The 17505-nt window shown below is 39.9% G+C and overlaps 1 protein-coding gene across 1 annotated transcript in view; it reads left to right on the top strand.

Annotated features, from left to right (window-relative positions):
* Window positions 1–3901, top strand: part of CCDC172 (coiled-coil domain containing 172) — a gene marked incomplete at its 3' end in the record, with an annotated part of 34995 nt that extends 31094 nt beyond the window's left edge. Inside the window, exons 7-8 of the mRNA XM_084634895.1 lie at window positions 1918–2005; window positions 3872–3901. Coding sequence (XP_084491021.1) covers window positions 1918–2005; window positions 3872–3901 — 118 coding nt within the window. The remainder of the gene's footprint in view (window positions 1–1917; window positions 2006–3871) is intronic.
* Window positions 3902–17505: the final 13604 nt, after the last annotated feature.

Raw genomic sequence — 17505 nt, 5'->3', positions numbered from 1 at the left:
GAGTGACAATTAGACAGTTTTGTCCTTGTGACTGTCAATGTTCCTTCCCCACTCTGAACGCTAGGGTACAGATGTGGGGACCTGCATGAAAAACCTCCTAAGCTTATCTTTACCAGCTTAGGTCAAAACTTCCCCAAGGTACAAAATATTCCACCCTTTGTCCTTGGATTGGCCGCTACCACCACCAAACAAATACTGGTTACTGGGGAAGAGGTGTTTGGAAACGCCTTTCCCCCAAATACTTCCCAAAACCTTGCACCCCACTTCCTGGACAAGGTTTGGTAAAAAGCCTCACCAATTTGCCTAGGTGACTACAGACCCAGACCCTTGGATCTTAAGAACAATGAACAATCCTCCCAACACTTGCACCCCCCCATTTCCTGGGAAATGTTGGATAAAAAGCCTCACCAATTTGCATAGGTGACCACAGACCCAAACCCTTGGATCTGAGAACAATGAAAAAGCATTCAGTTTTCTTACAAGAAGACTTTTAATAGAAATAGAAGTAAATAGAAGTAAAGAAATCACCTCTGTAAAATCAGGATGGTAGATCCCTTACAGGGTAATTAGATTCAAAACATAGAGAATCCCTCTAGGCAAAACCTTAAATTACAAAAAAGATACACAGACAGAAATAGTTATTCTATTCAGCACAATTCTTTTCTCAGCCATTTAAAGAAATCATAATCTAACACATACCTAGCTAGATTACTTACTAAAAGTTCTAAGACTCCATTCCTGGTCTATCCCCGGCAGAAACAGCATATAGACAGCCACACAGACCCCTTTGTTTCTCTCCCTCCTCCCAGCTTTTGAAAGTATCTTGTCTCCTCATTGGTCATTTTGGTCAGGTGCCAGCAAGGTTACCTTTAGCTTCTTAACCCTTTACAGGTGAGAGGAGCTTTCCCCTGGCCAGGAGGGATTTCAAAGGGGTTTACCCTTCCCTTAATAATTATGACAGTGACCAATTTCATTCTCCATAACATCCCTCCTGGAAACTCAATGTGAAGACCTAGGGCCCTTCAGTTTAAGAAAGTTTTAACACAGGGGTTCCCAGACTCTGAACCGTTGTTGGCTTGCAGAGCACTTTCTGGTGGTCCACACAGTGAGGTGGCTGGTCACAAGGTGCTGGCACCTCCTTATTTCCAGCTGCTAATGCATATCGCAATCTAGCTACAAACACTTTTAAAAATTAAAGATACTTTTAATACTACTATTTTTCCAGGTAAGCAATTGCCGCAGTGGCCATAGGACTATCATGTGACATAGAATGGAAGGAGAAATGGGGCACAGCACAGTGAACAGGAGGGGAGGTATAATCAGAGACTCACTCTATTGAAATTGAGCCACACTGTGGAGGAGTTTGAGAACCCCTGACATATGCTATTGATATTGCAAAGGAGAGGACAGCATGGAACAAACATAACACAGAGGAGAGACAGCAGCGATAACTATGGAGGCAACAGAAGTGGGAACCTGTGGAGGGCCTGGATCAATTATTCAAATCCATGTATTAAAAGAAAGACAAATTTTTAATTATGAGGTTATAATCCTCTCAGAGTTTATGATATCACCACACCCAGCAATAGACTTATAGCCCTATAATTCACATTTGTCTGTTACAGCACTTATTCTGGATATATTTTCTTCAAACCCAGAGATTGTTATTTTCTAAAGTTCTTCTCATCACTACCACAACTGCCAGTGATGAATAATCTCCAGGAGTTATGCAGTGTTGAACATGCAGGTCTATCATAACTGCAAATCTAGCTCTTGATCACGCAATCAGATCTGTGCAGGGAGGATAAGGTCTGCGAACGCTGAGCAGATTGCAGGCTTGGACCAAATTTGAATGAAACAGTAAGTAATACAATTGACTAGCCTTGGATATGACTTTTGTTTTTTTAATTGAAACAGAATAAAAAAAGAACTGGAAATTTACAAAGAAGATGACTTGGAAAATGTTTGTGAAGCTCTTCAAACAGAAATTGAATTTCTGCAGATGGTATGCTATTTTTATTGAGCGCTCCTAATTTCCATTAATTTTAGGCCCACCATTTGCAAACTGCCAAGAGCCCCATTTTTCACTGAAAAAGGAAAGTCAGAAAAAAATTACCTGTTAAGACTGAGAAATTTTCAGCAAAAGATGCAGGGATTTAGTTGTAGGGCCACCATTAATATTAGCCTCTTGAATGCTGAACAGACCATGGAGGATGAGCTACATTGATCCTAGAGAGCAACCTTTATTTAAATAGACATGTTGCAATTGGGCCACAGAGGAGGACAACTCTCATGTACTTACTGAATGTTGTAAACTCATAGGGTTCTTTATGGAAACCGACTAGAGAAGACTGCATATTTTCTTCTAAATATCAACCTTTTCTTCAATTTTCATAACTGTTAGTTTGTGTTACATTAGCTTTATTTATTCAGCACTTGTGAATTTGTGAATTTTACTACTCTTAATATTAGTTTTTTAAAAGTAGGGGACAAACACATTGCAGGTAAATACTTTAAGGGTCTCATTTTCAGGAGTGAAGGGGTTTTGGTTGATGTATTTTGGAGTCTGGTCTAGCTACTGTTTGATGATACAACTGCCACTAGGGGGAAAAAATGTGGCATCAGTGACAAGATATGGTTTATTTGGATGTATGTACATTGGTTTTAATGAACAGTAAAAATGTTTGTGCCAGAGTAGTTTATTGCATAACGCTTTATTTGGAAGGATGGTAACCTTGAACCTCATTCATTAACTTTATCATGAGCAAGTAAAACAAAGTTTTGTAAAATGCAAACTTCTACTTTTTTGATTTCTCAGAGGTCTAAAACAGATCTAAAATGTACACTCTCAAGCAAGGCCGGGAATAATAATGCTGGCAGATGCTCATATACTATGATGACAGGGGCCACATAAATACACAGAGTGAGATTAAACTCTCAAAATGAGATGCCTAACAGAAATGCTCAACTTTAAATATAGCAATGTAGCTATACTAATCTTAAAGCTGATTGAGGTGGTTTGGGAACGTTACATACTTCACTATGTATAGGATGTTGTATATGATGTGTAAACAAAATAAATTTCATTTGGTATCCTGGTACATTACATATGATACAAAGAAATTCAGTCTTCTTAAAATTCAAGGGCAAGATTTTGGCATTAGGCCACTGTGGGTATGTCTTCATTGAAGTTAAACATCTGTGGCTGTCCCGCATCAGCTGGCTACAGAGCTGTTTAATTACAGTGTATATGTTAGGCTTGGGTTGGAGCCTGGACTCTGGGACCCCATTAGGGGACATCCTTCTGGGACCCCATAGCCCAAGCCAGTTGACACAGGACAGCCACAGGTGTTTAATTGCTATGTAGACATACCCATGTGTTGGGGACAAGGGAACAGGAGCTGTGCAAAAACAATAGTTCGCAAAAAAAAAAGGAGTACTTGTGGCACCTTAGAGACTAACCAATTTATTTGAGCATAAGCTTTTGTGAGCTACAGCTCACTTCATCGGATGCATCGAATGCTCAAATAAATTGTTTAGTCTCTAAGGTGCCACAAGTACTCCTTTTCTTTTTGCGAACACAGACTAACATGGCTGATACTCTGAAAATAGTTCCCAAAGGTATTGTACCCAAGACAGGCATGTTGTTTTTGACTCCTGTGAAAGAGCACACACAGCAACAATATCTAGTATACCTCTTTAAAGAGAGTGGTGAATACTCCTGGCCACATACTAGCCCAAGTCAGCTGACATATGGCGGAGGTTGTGACCATGTCCTTGCCCTTTTAAGTTATTTATAAAGAATAGTCTCACAATTAGGATTTGTTTCATATATTTCAAATTAACATGCATGTATCTTTCTTTTTTGCAGAAATTATCACAAAAGTCTTCAGGCAAATAAATAATTTACAGAAGATTGATTTAAATGTCACAGAAACCAGTCTTTGCAGTACTTTAGCTACACACATTTTAGTAAGCCTTTGTTGTTATGCTATCACCCTTCATATTTCTTGTTGGGAAAACAAAGATTCTCCTTTTGCTGTTTATTAATGTGGGCATTTGGTTACTTCAAAAATAATATTTTTCCTGTTTTGGCAGTGATCCCATTCTCATATTCAACAGGCATCCCTGCCTAGGCTGTTCCTTTACCATCTCTGAATATGGCACACAAGCCAGTACAGATACAGTAGAGTCCATAACTAACTCCATTCTGAGTGTACCATTTTCCCTGTGTATCCACTTTCATCATATTCCTCCTCTTACTAGGAAAGGTAATAGCCTGGGTCTCCTCTAAGACAGACACTTATGCTGCCAGCAGGAGATATTTACATGCCATATGGTTATTTATACCTTAAAAGCTCAATTGTGCAAGCTTCATAAAGCAGGCCATAACCCAGAAGTACAAAGATGAAAGTACAAAATAACTTCTATAGAGTGGCAGCAATCACAAAGCCACTCTGCTAGTAGGTACATGTTTTCTAATCCACCCCCCCACCATCACTACCTTAATTCTCATCAGTTAACATTACAGACTAAATCCTATTTTCATATATAAGTAACTGGGCTGTTTGATGAGGATTTCCTTGGGGTTTAAGTTTAAGAAATCCTCCCCCACCCAATGCTGTATGATCCATGATTGCCACTTCAGCCTCAGGGCTGCAGGTCCATTGCCCAGGGTACTCCACAGATGTGGAGGAATCCAGGGGAGTGATGGGGAGGGTGGATCTATTTGTCCCCAGTGAAATACTGTATCCAAGCTCCACAACCCATATTTTCTTACAGTTTTTGAAAATTGACCCCCCCCCCCCCTTGTGTCTGAGATGGAGGGAGAGAGTTTGATAGCAGTTTTGTCCGTGTATGGATTGCAGAATTGGTCCCAAAACATATTCTAAAACCACTTAGTCTTATAAAATAGGAATTATTACCATTACCAATAACTATTGCTGTTAAAGTTGATGATGACAGTTGACTTCATAATTAATATTAAAGTGTTTTTTCATGGGAATCCTTTTAGGCCTTGATTCAGCACAACACTTAAGTATAAGCTTAACTTTAAGCATATCAGTAGTCGCAGTGACTTCAATAAAACTAGTTGCCTATTTAAAGTTACGCGAGTGCTCCAGTCCTTTGCTGAACTGAGTCAAATTAAGAGGTGTTGTATAAGGAGATATAAGTTATGTCAGAGAACCTCAAGGTGGCTAAAATGGTGTAATTTACATGGTATGGAACTGGAAGAAAGTGAAAATTACATAAATCTGGGCCTTCTCTGTACTGGGATTAGGATTTTCCTGCCTTGTTTATTCAGATAATGTCATTGTCATTGATTGTACTAGCCATGAGAATCAACTGACTAGGATTTGACTCCTAATCTGGTGAAAACCTGTTATTAATATTCAATCTCAGTATGCATGTGTTTAAATTGTTCATTTACAAGTGTTCCTTGTGTCTTTTTTCCAATGGTATTATTTACGGGTAGCTATTCAGCCCAAACATGTAAAGTATACATGTAATAGATGTTAAATAAAAAAAGTATTTGAATAGCGTATGAATAAAATTCAAATGAGTGATATGAGCAGTATTATCCAATTAAAAATATTAGCAAAAGTTGGATTTTTTGTCTACATGAACCTGAGGAGAACATGGTGAGGCCTTTAGTGCCAATGCTAACGAAAGAAAAGCTGAGGTGAGGATTTCCTAGTTTGACGGCAAGGTCTAACATGATAAATAATTTTGCTGTTAGTTCAGCTAAAGACAATTAGAGATACAGACAACTATTTTACAGCCTTTACTCAGGCAAAACACTTCAGGGTGTTTTCCCTTAGAAATGACTGTAGGATTACGCATTTAAAAGACATTTAGTATCCCCATTTCCCCCAGATGACAATGGAATAAACAAAAAAAATCACAGCCAAAAGAGAGAGTCAACAACAGAGGCTCCTAATCTTGTGTCCATTGAAGTAGATGGTGATACAGTAGTATAATTGACTACACTGAGTGCAGGATCAGGTAGGTCTAATCCAGGGGTTCTCAAACTGGGGGTCAGGACCCCTCAGGGTGGGTGCGAGGTTATTATATGGGGAGGTCGCAAGCTGTCAGCCTCCACCCCAAACTCTGCTTTGCATCCAGTTATACATAATGGTGTTAAATATATTTAAAAGTGTTTTTAATTTATAAGGGGGGGGATGTCACACTCACAGGCTTGCTATGTGAAAAGGGTCACCAGTACAAAAGTTAGAGAGCCACTGGTCTAATCATTCATGGCAAGTGTGAAGAGGTACACTCACCACGGGTAGCACCTCCTATCTCTACATTTGGAGATCAGCTTTTACCAACTCTGGCCTCCCCCTTCTGTCGGTTACTCATGCTGTGACTCCCCCCACAACTCGGAACGCTCCCTCTTCCTGACTCGGCCCTCTGGCCAGGCCACTGTGGGTATGTCTACACAGTAATTACAAATCCGCAGCTGGCCCTGTAGACCTTTGGGCTTGGGCTGGAGCCTAGACTCTAGGACCCTGTGAGATGGTAGGGCCCCAGAGCTAGGGCTACAGCCTGAGCCCAAACCTCTACTGTGCAATTAAACAACCCCACAGCCCAACCCCCATGAGCCTGAGTCAGCTGGCACAGGCCAGCTGCAGGTGTCTAATTGCAATGTAGACATACACTTAATAGTCCTCCCCTTCCACTGTAACAAAGTCCCTGTGGGCCAGCTAGTGTTTCCAACAATCCTGTGCCACTTCCCAATGGCTGGTAAGGGAACCCAGCCCATTCTCTACACTGGGTTCTAGCCCAGGGACCCTATAACATGCAGTTAAGTTCTGCTCAGTCCCACTCCTTGCTGCTGCTTCCCTGGGCTTCTTCCTACGCAGCACTCTCAGGCTTTCTTTCCCCCATAATTCTTCTAGGATTGACCCTTCTTCCAAGTCTCATTCTCCCTTTTGGATTTTCTGCTCACTCACACCAGCCAGCCTCCTGCTCTAAAATTCCTGGCTTTATAGGAAGGAACCTGCTCCTACCCAGCTGGGCTTCATGTTCACTTAAGCCTGGTTCTCCCTCCAGGTGCAGCCTCTCAAGCCCACATTAACCCTTTCAGGGCCTGTGTGGGGTGCACACTCCCATCACAGCATGTTTGGCAATGATATAAATAGCAGTAGTTCTACTTTTTCTGATCAGCATGCTCTAGCATATTCTCAGTTAAAATACAAATGACAGCTGGTCAGCTAACCAAATTCCTATAAATCTCATCACATTAGCTGGGGATTTGTCAACCTCTTGTTGGTGGGATATTATACATTGTATTTTTGTTTGGTTTTTTCTAAATTGCTAATTCCGTTTTTATTTTAGATGTAAGGCCAAGGCAAATAGCCTTCTCTGTGGCAATATGTGCAATATACCATACACAGAAAAGCAATTAAGTTTAACACCATCTTCTGCTATCAAAAGGTAACTGGTTACCGGGCCAGAAATAAAAATTCTAAGGCCCAAACAGTCAAAAGTAGCCACTTGGCACCCCAGTTTTGGAGTTGCTAACTTGAGATGCCTTGGGTCTGATTCTCAGAGATGCTGAACCACACATTTGCATCCATTGATTTCAGCTGGAATTATGGGTCTTTCTTTTACACATGATGTCATAAATGTAAAGGGGAGGGTAAACCCCTTTAAAATCCCTCCTGGCCAGAGGAAAAATCCTCTCACCTGTAAAGGGTTAAGAAGCTAAAGGTAACCTTGCTGGCACCTGACCAAAATGACCAATGAGGAGACAAGATACTTTCAAAAGCTGGGAGGAGGGAGAAAAACAAAGGGTCTGTGTCTGTATGATGCTTTATTGGGGACAGAACAGGAATAGAGTCTTAGAACTTAGTAAGTAATCTAGCTAGGTATGTGTTAGATTATGATTCCTTTAAATGGCTGAGAAAATAGCAGTGCTGAATAGAATGAATATTCCTGTCTGTGTATCTCTTTTGTAATTTAAGGTTTTGCCTAGAGGGATTCTCTATGTTTTGAATCTAATTACCCTGTAAGGTATCTACCATCCTGATTTTACTGAGGGGATTCCTTTACTTCTATTTCTATTAAAAGTCTTCTTGTAAGAAAACTGAATGCTTTTTCATTGTTCTCAGATCCAAGGGTTTGGGTCTGTGGTCACCTATGCAAATTGGTGAGGATTTTTACCAAACCTTCCCTAGGAAGTGGGGTGCAAGGATTGGGAGGATTTTGGGGGGAAAGATGGGTCCAAACTCTGTTTTTTCAGGAACCCAGATAAAGTTTGGTGGTGGCAGTGGAAATCCAAGGGCAAAGGTAAAATTAATTTGTACCTTGGGGAAGTTTTAACCTAAGCTGGTAAAAGTAAGCTTAGGAGGTTTTTATGCAGGTCCTCACATCTGTACCCTAGAGTTCAGAGTGGGGAAGGAACCTTGACACATGAGCTAGCAATACTATTTTCATCGATTCTCAAAAACACTAAAATTCTACTTACGTTCTTGTTAAAGGGTACTAAATGCATCACATTTCATTCATTTTCATTTTTTTAAAATATCAAACAGGTTCAGAGGAATATTTACAACCCCCAACCACTTGTGATTTTTCATCCACTCCTGTAAATTGATTACCAGTTACCAGCAGTCTCTACTGTTGCTATAATCTCACCTACAGGGCAAACCTGTCGGTCACTCATGCTTCAAAAGTAGGCTGAGTTGTTCAAACTTTATTTAAAAACCTGATGTGGGAGCTGCTTCATTTCTTCCAATTCATCGTTTTAAGTGTTTAAAGTCCTAAGCAACTTATTTGGAAAAGGGTGTCATGATAGTGCTCTATGTCTTTATGTATGTAAAAAAAATTCTAGAAGTTGATATTTAAGAATTTAGTTACTGGGTTTTGCAGAATCAATAAAACTTCTTGATGTTGGGCACTGCAAATGGGTTTCACTATGCAGCTCTTTACATCAGCTCTTAACAGAGGGCAAGAGGGCTGCAGGCTTTGCTTGCCTTTACAGTTCAAAAATGCTGTAATTTACTTAAATATTAGTGTAAAAAAAGAGAACAGGGTAGATGAAAGCACACTAATAAACTGTAGTGTGCTTCAGCAGTGTCCACACGAACAGTCAGTGGGTAGCAGGGTGGTACAGGATAGATTTACACCCCAATTTGCTGAAAACTAAATGTTTGTGTAAACAGGCCCAAAACTTCCAAGCAGGATGGAATGTATAAAGATATTTCAGACAAATCAAACTAAATACAGTAAACAGACACACTGAAAGTGAGGCTTGTTCTTGTTTGAGATCAGGATTTTACAGTCATTAAATTCTTCTTTCTATGGTTCATAAATTCTTGTTAGTGTAGAGTAGAAAATTTGGGCAGTCCTGGTTATCATTCACAATAGGAGGTTTTGTAAAAGGAAAACTTTAGTGCCATCTGCTGGTCTGTACCCTACAACACAACTTAAACAGGATATCAAACAGGCTTAATTTTTTATTACACTTTTTCATTTAATATAAAATGTTTTCTCTCTCGTACAATCATTTTTATTTCATCACTTTTAATCAGATACTTCATATTAAAACTTGTACATCTTTAATTTCCCTTTCTAAATTTTACAGGCACTGATATTAGATGTACTTCCGGGAATAACGTGAAACAACATATAGTAGGTGTGTTCTAGCAACACTCTGTCCCTATGAAGAATGGGCATTCTTATTTTATAAGAAAATTATCAGAGCCTATATGAAGATCAAGTTTCATATCAACAACATTCCAAAATATATCACACTGCATTCATGAGTTTGCACTGTACAATGAAACAAAGCCAAGGGACATGTTGAATAGGGTATGGGCAGCCTAATGACATCTCTTGAGCTAATGGTTCCATTCCAGAGACCAGACAGGGCAATGAAGGGGCCTCATCAGGTAAAAAAAAAAAAAAAAAAAAAAAAAGGAAAAAAAATCACCCTCCATATCTTCCCCCAAAACTAAACAAAGAGAGCCTCCTTCACTTAAATTGCAGTGGGTCCCGAGTAACTGCAGATGATCATCTGCATGCACACTCTGTAATTTTTTTAAGCCAGTTCAGACTTTCCCATTCCCAGTTGAATACAGAGGAATGGGCATGATTCCAGTCTTTAATCCATAATAAGATCAGTGGCAGTGAATGAAGACTAGTCATGGCTAGAAATGTGAGGAATACAGTTATAAGAACTTTCCTCCTCACTTCAAGTGGTTTTGAAGCTCTCTGGTGCAAAGAGTTAAGTTTCTTTTTTGTGACCTGCAGAAGGCTGGGTTTCCTCCTGAAAAATCTTACTGCGAAGCCTGGCCTTCATGGGCTTGTGATGCTCAGAAAGACAGACTGAGCTCTTCTGATTCATCAGCACAGTTTGATTTTTCCATTAGTGAAAAAAGCCTGTCTTGATGCACAGGAAGGAGTATTTCAAATAAATCTTTAAAAATCAGATCACAGTCATGAACACTTTAAAATTTTGCCCTTGTCAAAAAAAAAAGTATATTTTTCTTGAAATATTCATTTTCCTGTTAAGATTCTTCCCTTGATCAAGCCAATATGAGACCATTTTGACTCTGTATGTGATGAGAGAGATTACACAAACTATTTGCAATTTTTTTCCATTTACTGCTACATGACATTCACATGTTGAAAATATTCATTAATGGCCTGATCCTGCATTTCTTTCTTAGGCACAACTTTCATAGACTGTAATGAGGGTACTGAGTGAGTTAGAGCTGCAGGATCTGTCCTTCACTATGTCTGTACTGTATATAGAGTAATGTCTTTCTGAAATAAAACTGACAATACAATAAATATCAGCTAAGCCATAACTTTTTGCTGCCCATCTGCAGACTGCTACATTCATGTACTTGAAATCCACCATACTGCCATCACCATTTAATCAGTTAGGGCACATGTCACATATTTCAAGATAAACTGCAGCACAATGCTGTTTCTGTAATCTCCAGTTTAAAGGACAAATTCCTCACAACATGAAGATGTTAAGTGCACCTCAGCTCTAGTACTCCACAGTCACTTCACCTAATAGGAGGCTGTATTTGAAATGTGTATAGCTCAGAACCCCGATGGAAAATTCCAGGAATTGGATACTGACGTTTGTTGATAATAAGAGTTCCCTGTATCATAGCAGGTAACTGTACAGTTTGTCTGCTAACTCTCTGCAAGCTCACTGAAATACATGGAATTACACAGTTTACACATCAGTGATGGACTTGGCCCTACATACCCCTCTGTTCCAAACCAGGAATATTTACAGGTTTTACTATCTTAGAGTTCTTCTCAGGTAGCATTCGCAAAGAGAGCTCATCTTTCTCCTACTTTCCCTGTTAAAGGTCTATGGGCTGGATCATCTTCTCTGCCTCCACAAGTCTGGTGGTTCTAATTGAGGGGTGTATAGGAAGGGCTAGGTCTGGGGGACTGTTGAACTCTTCCTAAAGTGCACTGCTGAGACTGAGCTCTCCCTAAGGTGAGCTCTCCAACAGTGGCCTATGCCAGATGCTTCAAAGAGAATGAACAGAACTTGGCAATTATCGAGTGATCCACTCCTGTTGTCCAGTCCCAGCATCTGGCAGTTAGAGGTTTAGGGACACCCAGAGCATGCATTCCTGACCATCTTGGCTAACAGCCACTGATGGAACTATCTTCCATGAACTTCTTATTCTTTTTTGAATCCAGTTATGCTTTTGGCCTTCGCAACATCCCCTGGCAACAACTTCCACAGGTTGACCGTCTGTTGTGTGAAGAATTACTTTCTTTTGCTTGTTTTTAAACCTCCTGCCTATCAATTTCATTGGTGACCCTTGCTTCTTGTGAAGGGATAAACAACACTTTCTTCTTCACCTTCTCCCCACCATTCAAGATTTTATTGACCTTTAGCATATCCCCCTTGGTCGTCTCCTTTCCAAGCAGAACAGCCCCAGTCTTTTTAATCTCTCCTCATATGGAAGCTGTTCCATACCCTTAATCATTTTTGTTGCCCTTCTCTGTGCCTTTCCATTTCTAATATATCTTTTTTGAGATGGGGCCATCAGGACTACACACAGTATTCAAGCTGTGGGCATACCATGGTTTTATATAGTGGTATTATGATATTTACTGTCTTATTATCTATCCCTTTCCTAAATGTCCCTAATATTCTGTTAGCTTTTTTGACTGCTGCTGCACAGAGAGGATTTTTCAGAGAACTATCCACAATGACACCAAGATCTCCTTCTTGAGTGGTAACAATTAATTTAGACCCCCCCCCATCATTGTGTATATATAGTTGGGTTTACGTTTTCCAATGTGCATTACTTTGCATTTATCAACACTGAATTTCATCTGCCATTTTGTTGCCCAGTCACCCAGTTTTGTGAGATCCCTTTGTAACTCTTCGCAACCTGCTTTGGACTTAACTATCTTGAGTAATTTTATATCATCTGCAAACTCCTCACAGTTTACTCCTTTTACTAGATCATTTATGAATATGTGGAACAGAACTGGTCCCAATACAGATTCCTGGGGAATACTGCTATTTACCCTCTATGTTCTGAAAACTTATTATTTATTCCTACTTTTTGTTTCCTATCTTTTAGCCAGTTACTGATTTATGAGAGGACCATCTCTCTTACCCCATTATTGCTTAGTTTGCTGAAGAGCCTTTTGTGAGGGAACCTTTTTCAAAGGACTTCTGAAAGCCCAAGTACATCATATCAACTTGCTCACCCTTGTCCATGTTTGTTGACCCTCTCAAAGAATTCTAATAGATTGGTGATGCATGATTTCCCTTTACAAAAGCCACGTTGACTCTTCCTCAACCAATCATGTTCATCTATGCATCTGATAATTCTGTTCTTTACTATAGTTTCAAATAATTTGCTGGTACTGAAGTTAGGCTTACCAGCCTGTAACTGCCAGGATCACTTCTGGAGCCTTTTTTTAAAAAAATTGGTGTCACACTTGGTACAGAAGCTGAGTTAAATGATAGGTTATATACCACACAGCTAGTAGTTCTGCAATTTTATATTGAGTTCCTTCAGAATTCGAACTCTTGGGTGAATACTATCTGGTCCTGGTGACTTATCACTATTTTATTTACGAACTTGAACCAAAACCTCCCCTACTGTCATCTCAATCTGGGACAGTTCCTCAGATTTGCCACCTAAAAAGAATGGCTCAGGTGTGGGACTCTCCCTCACGTCGCCTGCAGTGAAGACTGATGCAAAGAATTCATTTATCTGCTTTGCAATGGCCTTGTTTTCCCGTAGTGCTCCTTTCCCGTAGAGCTCCCCTCAATTGTCCAGTGGCTCCACTGATTGTTTGGCAGGCTTCCTGCTTCGGATGTACTTAATTTTTTTTATTTTTTTGGTTTATATGAGTTTTTTGTTAATTGAATTTCTAATTCTTTTTTGACCTGTACTTTTATGCTTCACTTGCCCGAGTTTATGCTCCTTTCTATTTTACTCATTAGGATTTGAATTCCAATTTTTAAGGGATGCCATTTTACCTCTAGCTGCCCGCTTTTACTCTGTTTAGCCATGGTGGCACATTTCGGTCCTCTTACTTTGTTTTTTTTATTATTATTATTATTGATTGGGGGTATACATTAAATTTGAGCATCTATTATGGTGTTTTTTAAAAGTTTCCATGCAGTTTGGTGAGCTCACAATGAGTTACGTGCGAGGTGGAATACAATGATATTTCTCCATTGTTGACATCAACTGTCAATTCACATGTCTACTGTGGCCATTGGGATGCATATACAGTACTTCTACTTGAAGCACATAGGCTAGAATCAAGACAAACAGATGCAAAGACAAATTAATACAAACATCATAGAAGAGTCTGTGGACCTCATGACAGTCATTTCAAGAAAACAAAAGTATAGGTCAATAGAATCCTGAACATGACCCTACAAGCATATCAAAGTACGTAACTAAAATGCTGTCATGCACAATATTATCACTAAACTACTGAGCACTAAATCAGTGACACCTGTCACATTCACAAGCCATTATGGCTTTCCCATGAACTACCAACCCATAGATTTATCCTGTAATAGGTGTAGTATAATGTCTCCATCTGGAGACTTATATCGTTTATAGTAGCATTAGGCAAGGGATATATATTGGTTGTATAGACAACCCATGAAATGTGTGAAAACCTGGGTAAATAAATGTTTCAGGTTTAGTGGTGTCTCATTAAATAACCTCTACTCCTAGTCAAGATTCCCCTGTTTATGCATCCAAGGATCACATTAGCCCTTTGGCCATATTGTCATGTCTGCGACCTCATGTTCAGCTGACTATCCACCACAAGCCCCAAATCTTTTTTAGACACACCGCTTCTCAGGAGAGTCCCCAGTATGGCCAATATTCTTTGTTTCTAGAAGTATACATTTACATTTAGCCATATTAAACACATACTGTCTGCTTGTGCTTATCAAAAGATCCAGCTCCCTCTGAATCAGGAACCCGTCCTCTTCATTATGTACCACTCCCCCAACTTGTGTGTTGTCTGCAAACTTTATCAGTGATGATGTTATGTGTTTTTCCAGATCACTGATAAATATTAAATACTGTAGGGCCAAAAAACATATCCCTGCAGGACCCCAGCAGACACACACCCTCTCAATGAGGATTCTCCATTTACAATTTTATTTTGAAACCTATCAGCTAGCTAGTTTTTAATCCATTTAGTGCATGCCATGTAAATTTTGTATCATTCTAGGTTGTTGGTTTTTTAATCAAAATGTCATGTGGTACCTTACAGATGTCCCAGTATATTACATTATTGTCTTTATCAACTAAACATGTAATCTCATCAAAAAGAGATATCAAGTTAGTTTGACAGGATCTGTTTTCCATAAAACCACGTTGATTGGCATGAATTATATTCCATTCCTTTAAGTCTTCATCAATTGAGCCTGTATCAGCTGCTCCATTATCTTCACCAGGATCAATGTCAGACTGACAGACCTATAATTACCTGAGTCTTCCTGTTTTCTCTTTTTAAACACTGGCAAAACATAAGGTTTTTTCCAGTCTTCTCAAACGTCCCCAGACTTACTGAGGACCAAAATACATGATCCAGTGAGCTCTTCATCCAGCAATGTTAAAACTCTTGCATAAAAATTATACTGACCTGCTGATTTTAAAATGTCTAATTTAAGTAGCTGCTGTTTTAACATCCTCCTAGGAGGAGAGGATGTGGGGGACCAGAGGTAGATGAAGGAGGTGAGGGAAACTCAAAAGTGGAGCCAAAGAGAGAGGGGAGGGGAAAGTCAAGAGTGGGAAAATGGTGGATTTTAAAGGGAGGAGCAAGAAGCTTTATGACATATGCCCGCCTAGACTCTATGCAGTGAAGAAAATACAGCAGTCATGTGCAGTAGATCACTGAGTTTTCATAGGGACAAACATTCAGTGATTTCCAGAAAGCTTATGCCATTGTATGCACAAAATGCATTTGTGGTTGTACATCTAGTATATATTTGCAATTAGTGAGATTGTGTATGCAGATCAAGAACTGTATGTGCAAACAGTTATTTAGACACATTTTTATGCAGTTACTTGACTGTGAAATTTTAATGGCTGTGTGCAAGATATTTTGCATAAATAATTGTATGCCAACCTCATTGAAAACCTGACCTTCAGTCTGCTAGCCAGAATACAGTATTAGCAATCATATGCCAAATTACACTCTTTACAGAGGAAATTGATAACATTGACCTAATCCACATAGGCTGCCAATTTCCTCATCTCTGGCAGAAACACATACTGGATGATAGGAAGATGACCTATTTCTAATATGTTCACAAGCAAGGATATGGTGAATACTATTTCCAGACTGCTTCAACACGTGCCTGGACAGGTGGGTGGTTTGCGTAATTCTGCTGCACGGTAATTAGATTTTGAGTATTTAACAGGCAGAAGAGTTCTGGATTTTTTGCACATGAAGATTCAGTAGATGCCTTTGTCCCCAAAAGGTCCTGAAAATGCTCCTCTGATCTCATCCCCTTCCCTAAAACAGCAGACACTCAACTCCTAAGTGACAGACTGACAGTGCTGCTGGTATTACAATGGCTGAGTACATCTACTTCTACCTTGATGTCTGAGAGCTTAAAATAGTCCTATTATTTTATCGCTAGTCAGTAAAAGGGAGTAGATATCTCCAACTCTCACCCGCAGACTGTAGAGTGAGAGAATCTGCAGGCAATGCTGGAAGACCGTAACAGGAGTATTCTTAGGGTCAGTGGAGAATGCGGCATATGGAGCAGCCTTTAGTTAAATACCTACAAATCATGGAACCATCAAACCATATTGACTTCTTTCCCCCAATGTTATTTTTAAAGACATGGTGTCACAAAACTCAACTGTTCCAAAGTAACTTTACTTCCATTGTTGTCATGGGAAAGAGGTTTCTCATCACTGGGAAGAAGTGCTCACTTTGAAGGCCAGAGATTTTTACAGGATCTGCACCTCTTTAACCTTAATCAAACCTTGCCTGTAAATGCTAAACATTGCTTCTGGCAATAGTCAGAGTAATACACAGGTATCAACACTGGCAATAAGCATATCTGCTATAGTTCAGTCATTCAGAGGAAACCATTAGTGATACAGATTTTACATTTTTGTATAATCCTATCTGCAATGTAATTTAGACAACGGTAGGTGGTGGTATAAACATGTACCTCATTGGAGGCATGACTATAACAGTGAAAATTAGACCTAACCAACAGTTCTGAAAAAGTCTTAAATGAGCTGTTTGGCCCCAACTCCCTTGCTCAGAGGACCTACACAACTGTGCCTAGCAGTTTGCCATGTATTGCTCATCGATCCCAACATTCGGTAAGGATATTCTGTGAGTTGATATATCATCATCCAGCAGGCTTTCTGTATGGGCACACATCTTCTAACAGTGTCTAATAAATGCTTTTATAGGGGCCTATATGGATCTGTTTTATGACATACTAAGCAAAGCGTTGGGTCTATGAGCTGGGATGTAATTTAAAGGTAGGTATTTACATGTATCTATGGCTGGTATATGATTGTCTGTTCCTATAACATGCTGCAAATACTAACATAATTTAACAGGTAGCACATGCTATATTGTTATTACCACATTTCCATATATAAAATTTTCTTGTCGCCTCGCCAGAGATGCTTGGTGGTATGACATCGGCATATCATACTGAAATCAGGAAGTTTCATCTTCTTTAATTGTCCCTAGCCCCACATGGCATAATTGTGGCTCTTCCCGTTGTGAACGAGAGGGCCTACAGCAGGGGTGGGTAAACTTTTTGGCCTGAGGGCCACATCGGGGTTCCGAAACTGTATGGAGGGCCGGGCAGGGAAGGCTGTGCCTCCCAAAACAGCCAGGCCCCTGCCCCCTATCTGCCCCCTCGCACTTCCTGTCCCTGACTGCCCCCTTCAGAACGCCTGACCCATCCAACCCCTCCTGCTCCTTGTCCCCTGACCTCCCCCGCCCCTAACCACCACCCCGGGACCCTACCCCCTA

Source organism: Lepidochelys olivacea (assembly GCF_965140295.1).
Source record: "Lepidochelys olivacea isolate rLepOli2 genome assembly, chromosome: 7".
Lineage (NCBI taxonomy): Eukaryota > Metazoa > Chordata > Testudines > Cheloniidae > Lepidochelys > Lepidochelys olivacea.
The sequence above is the reverse complement of the archived record's forward strand: the minus strand, read 5'-3'. Positions and strand labels throughout refer to the sequence as shown.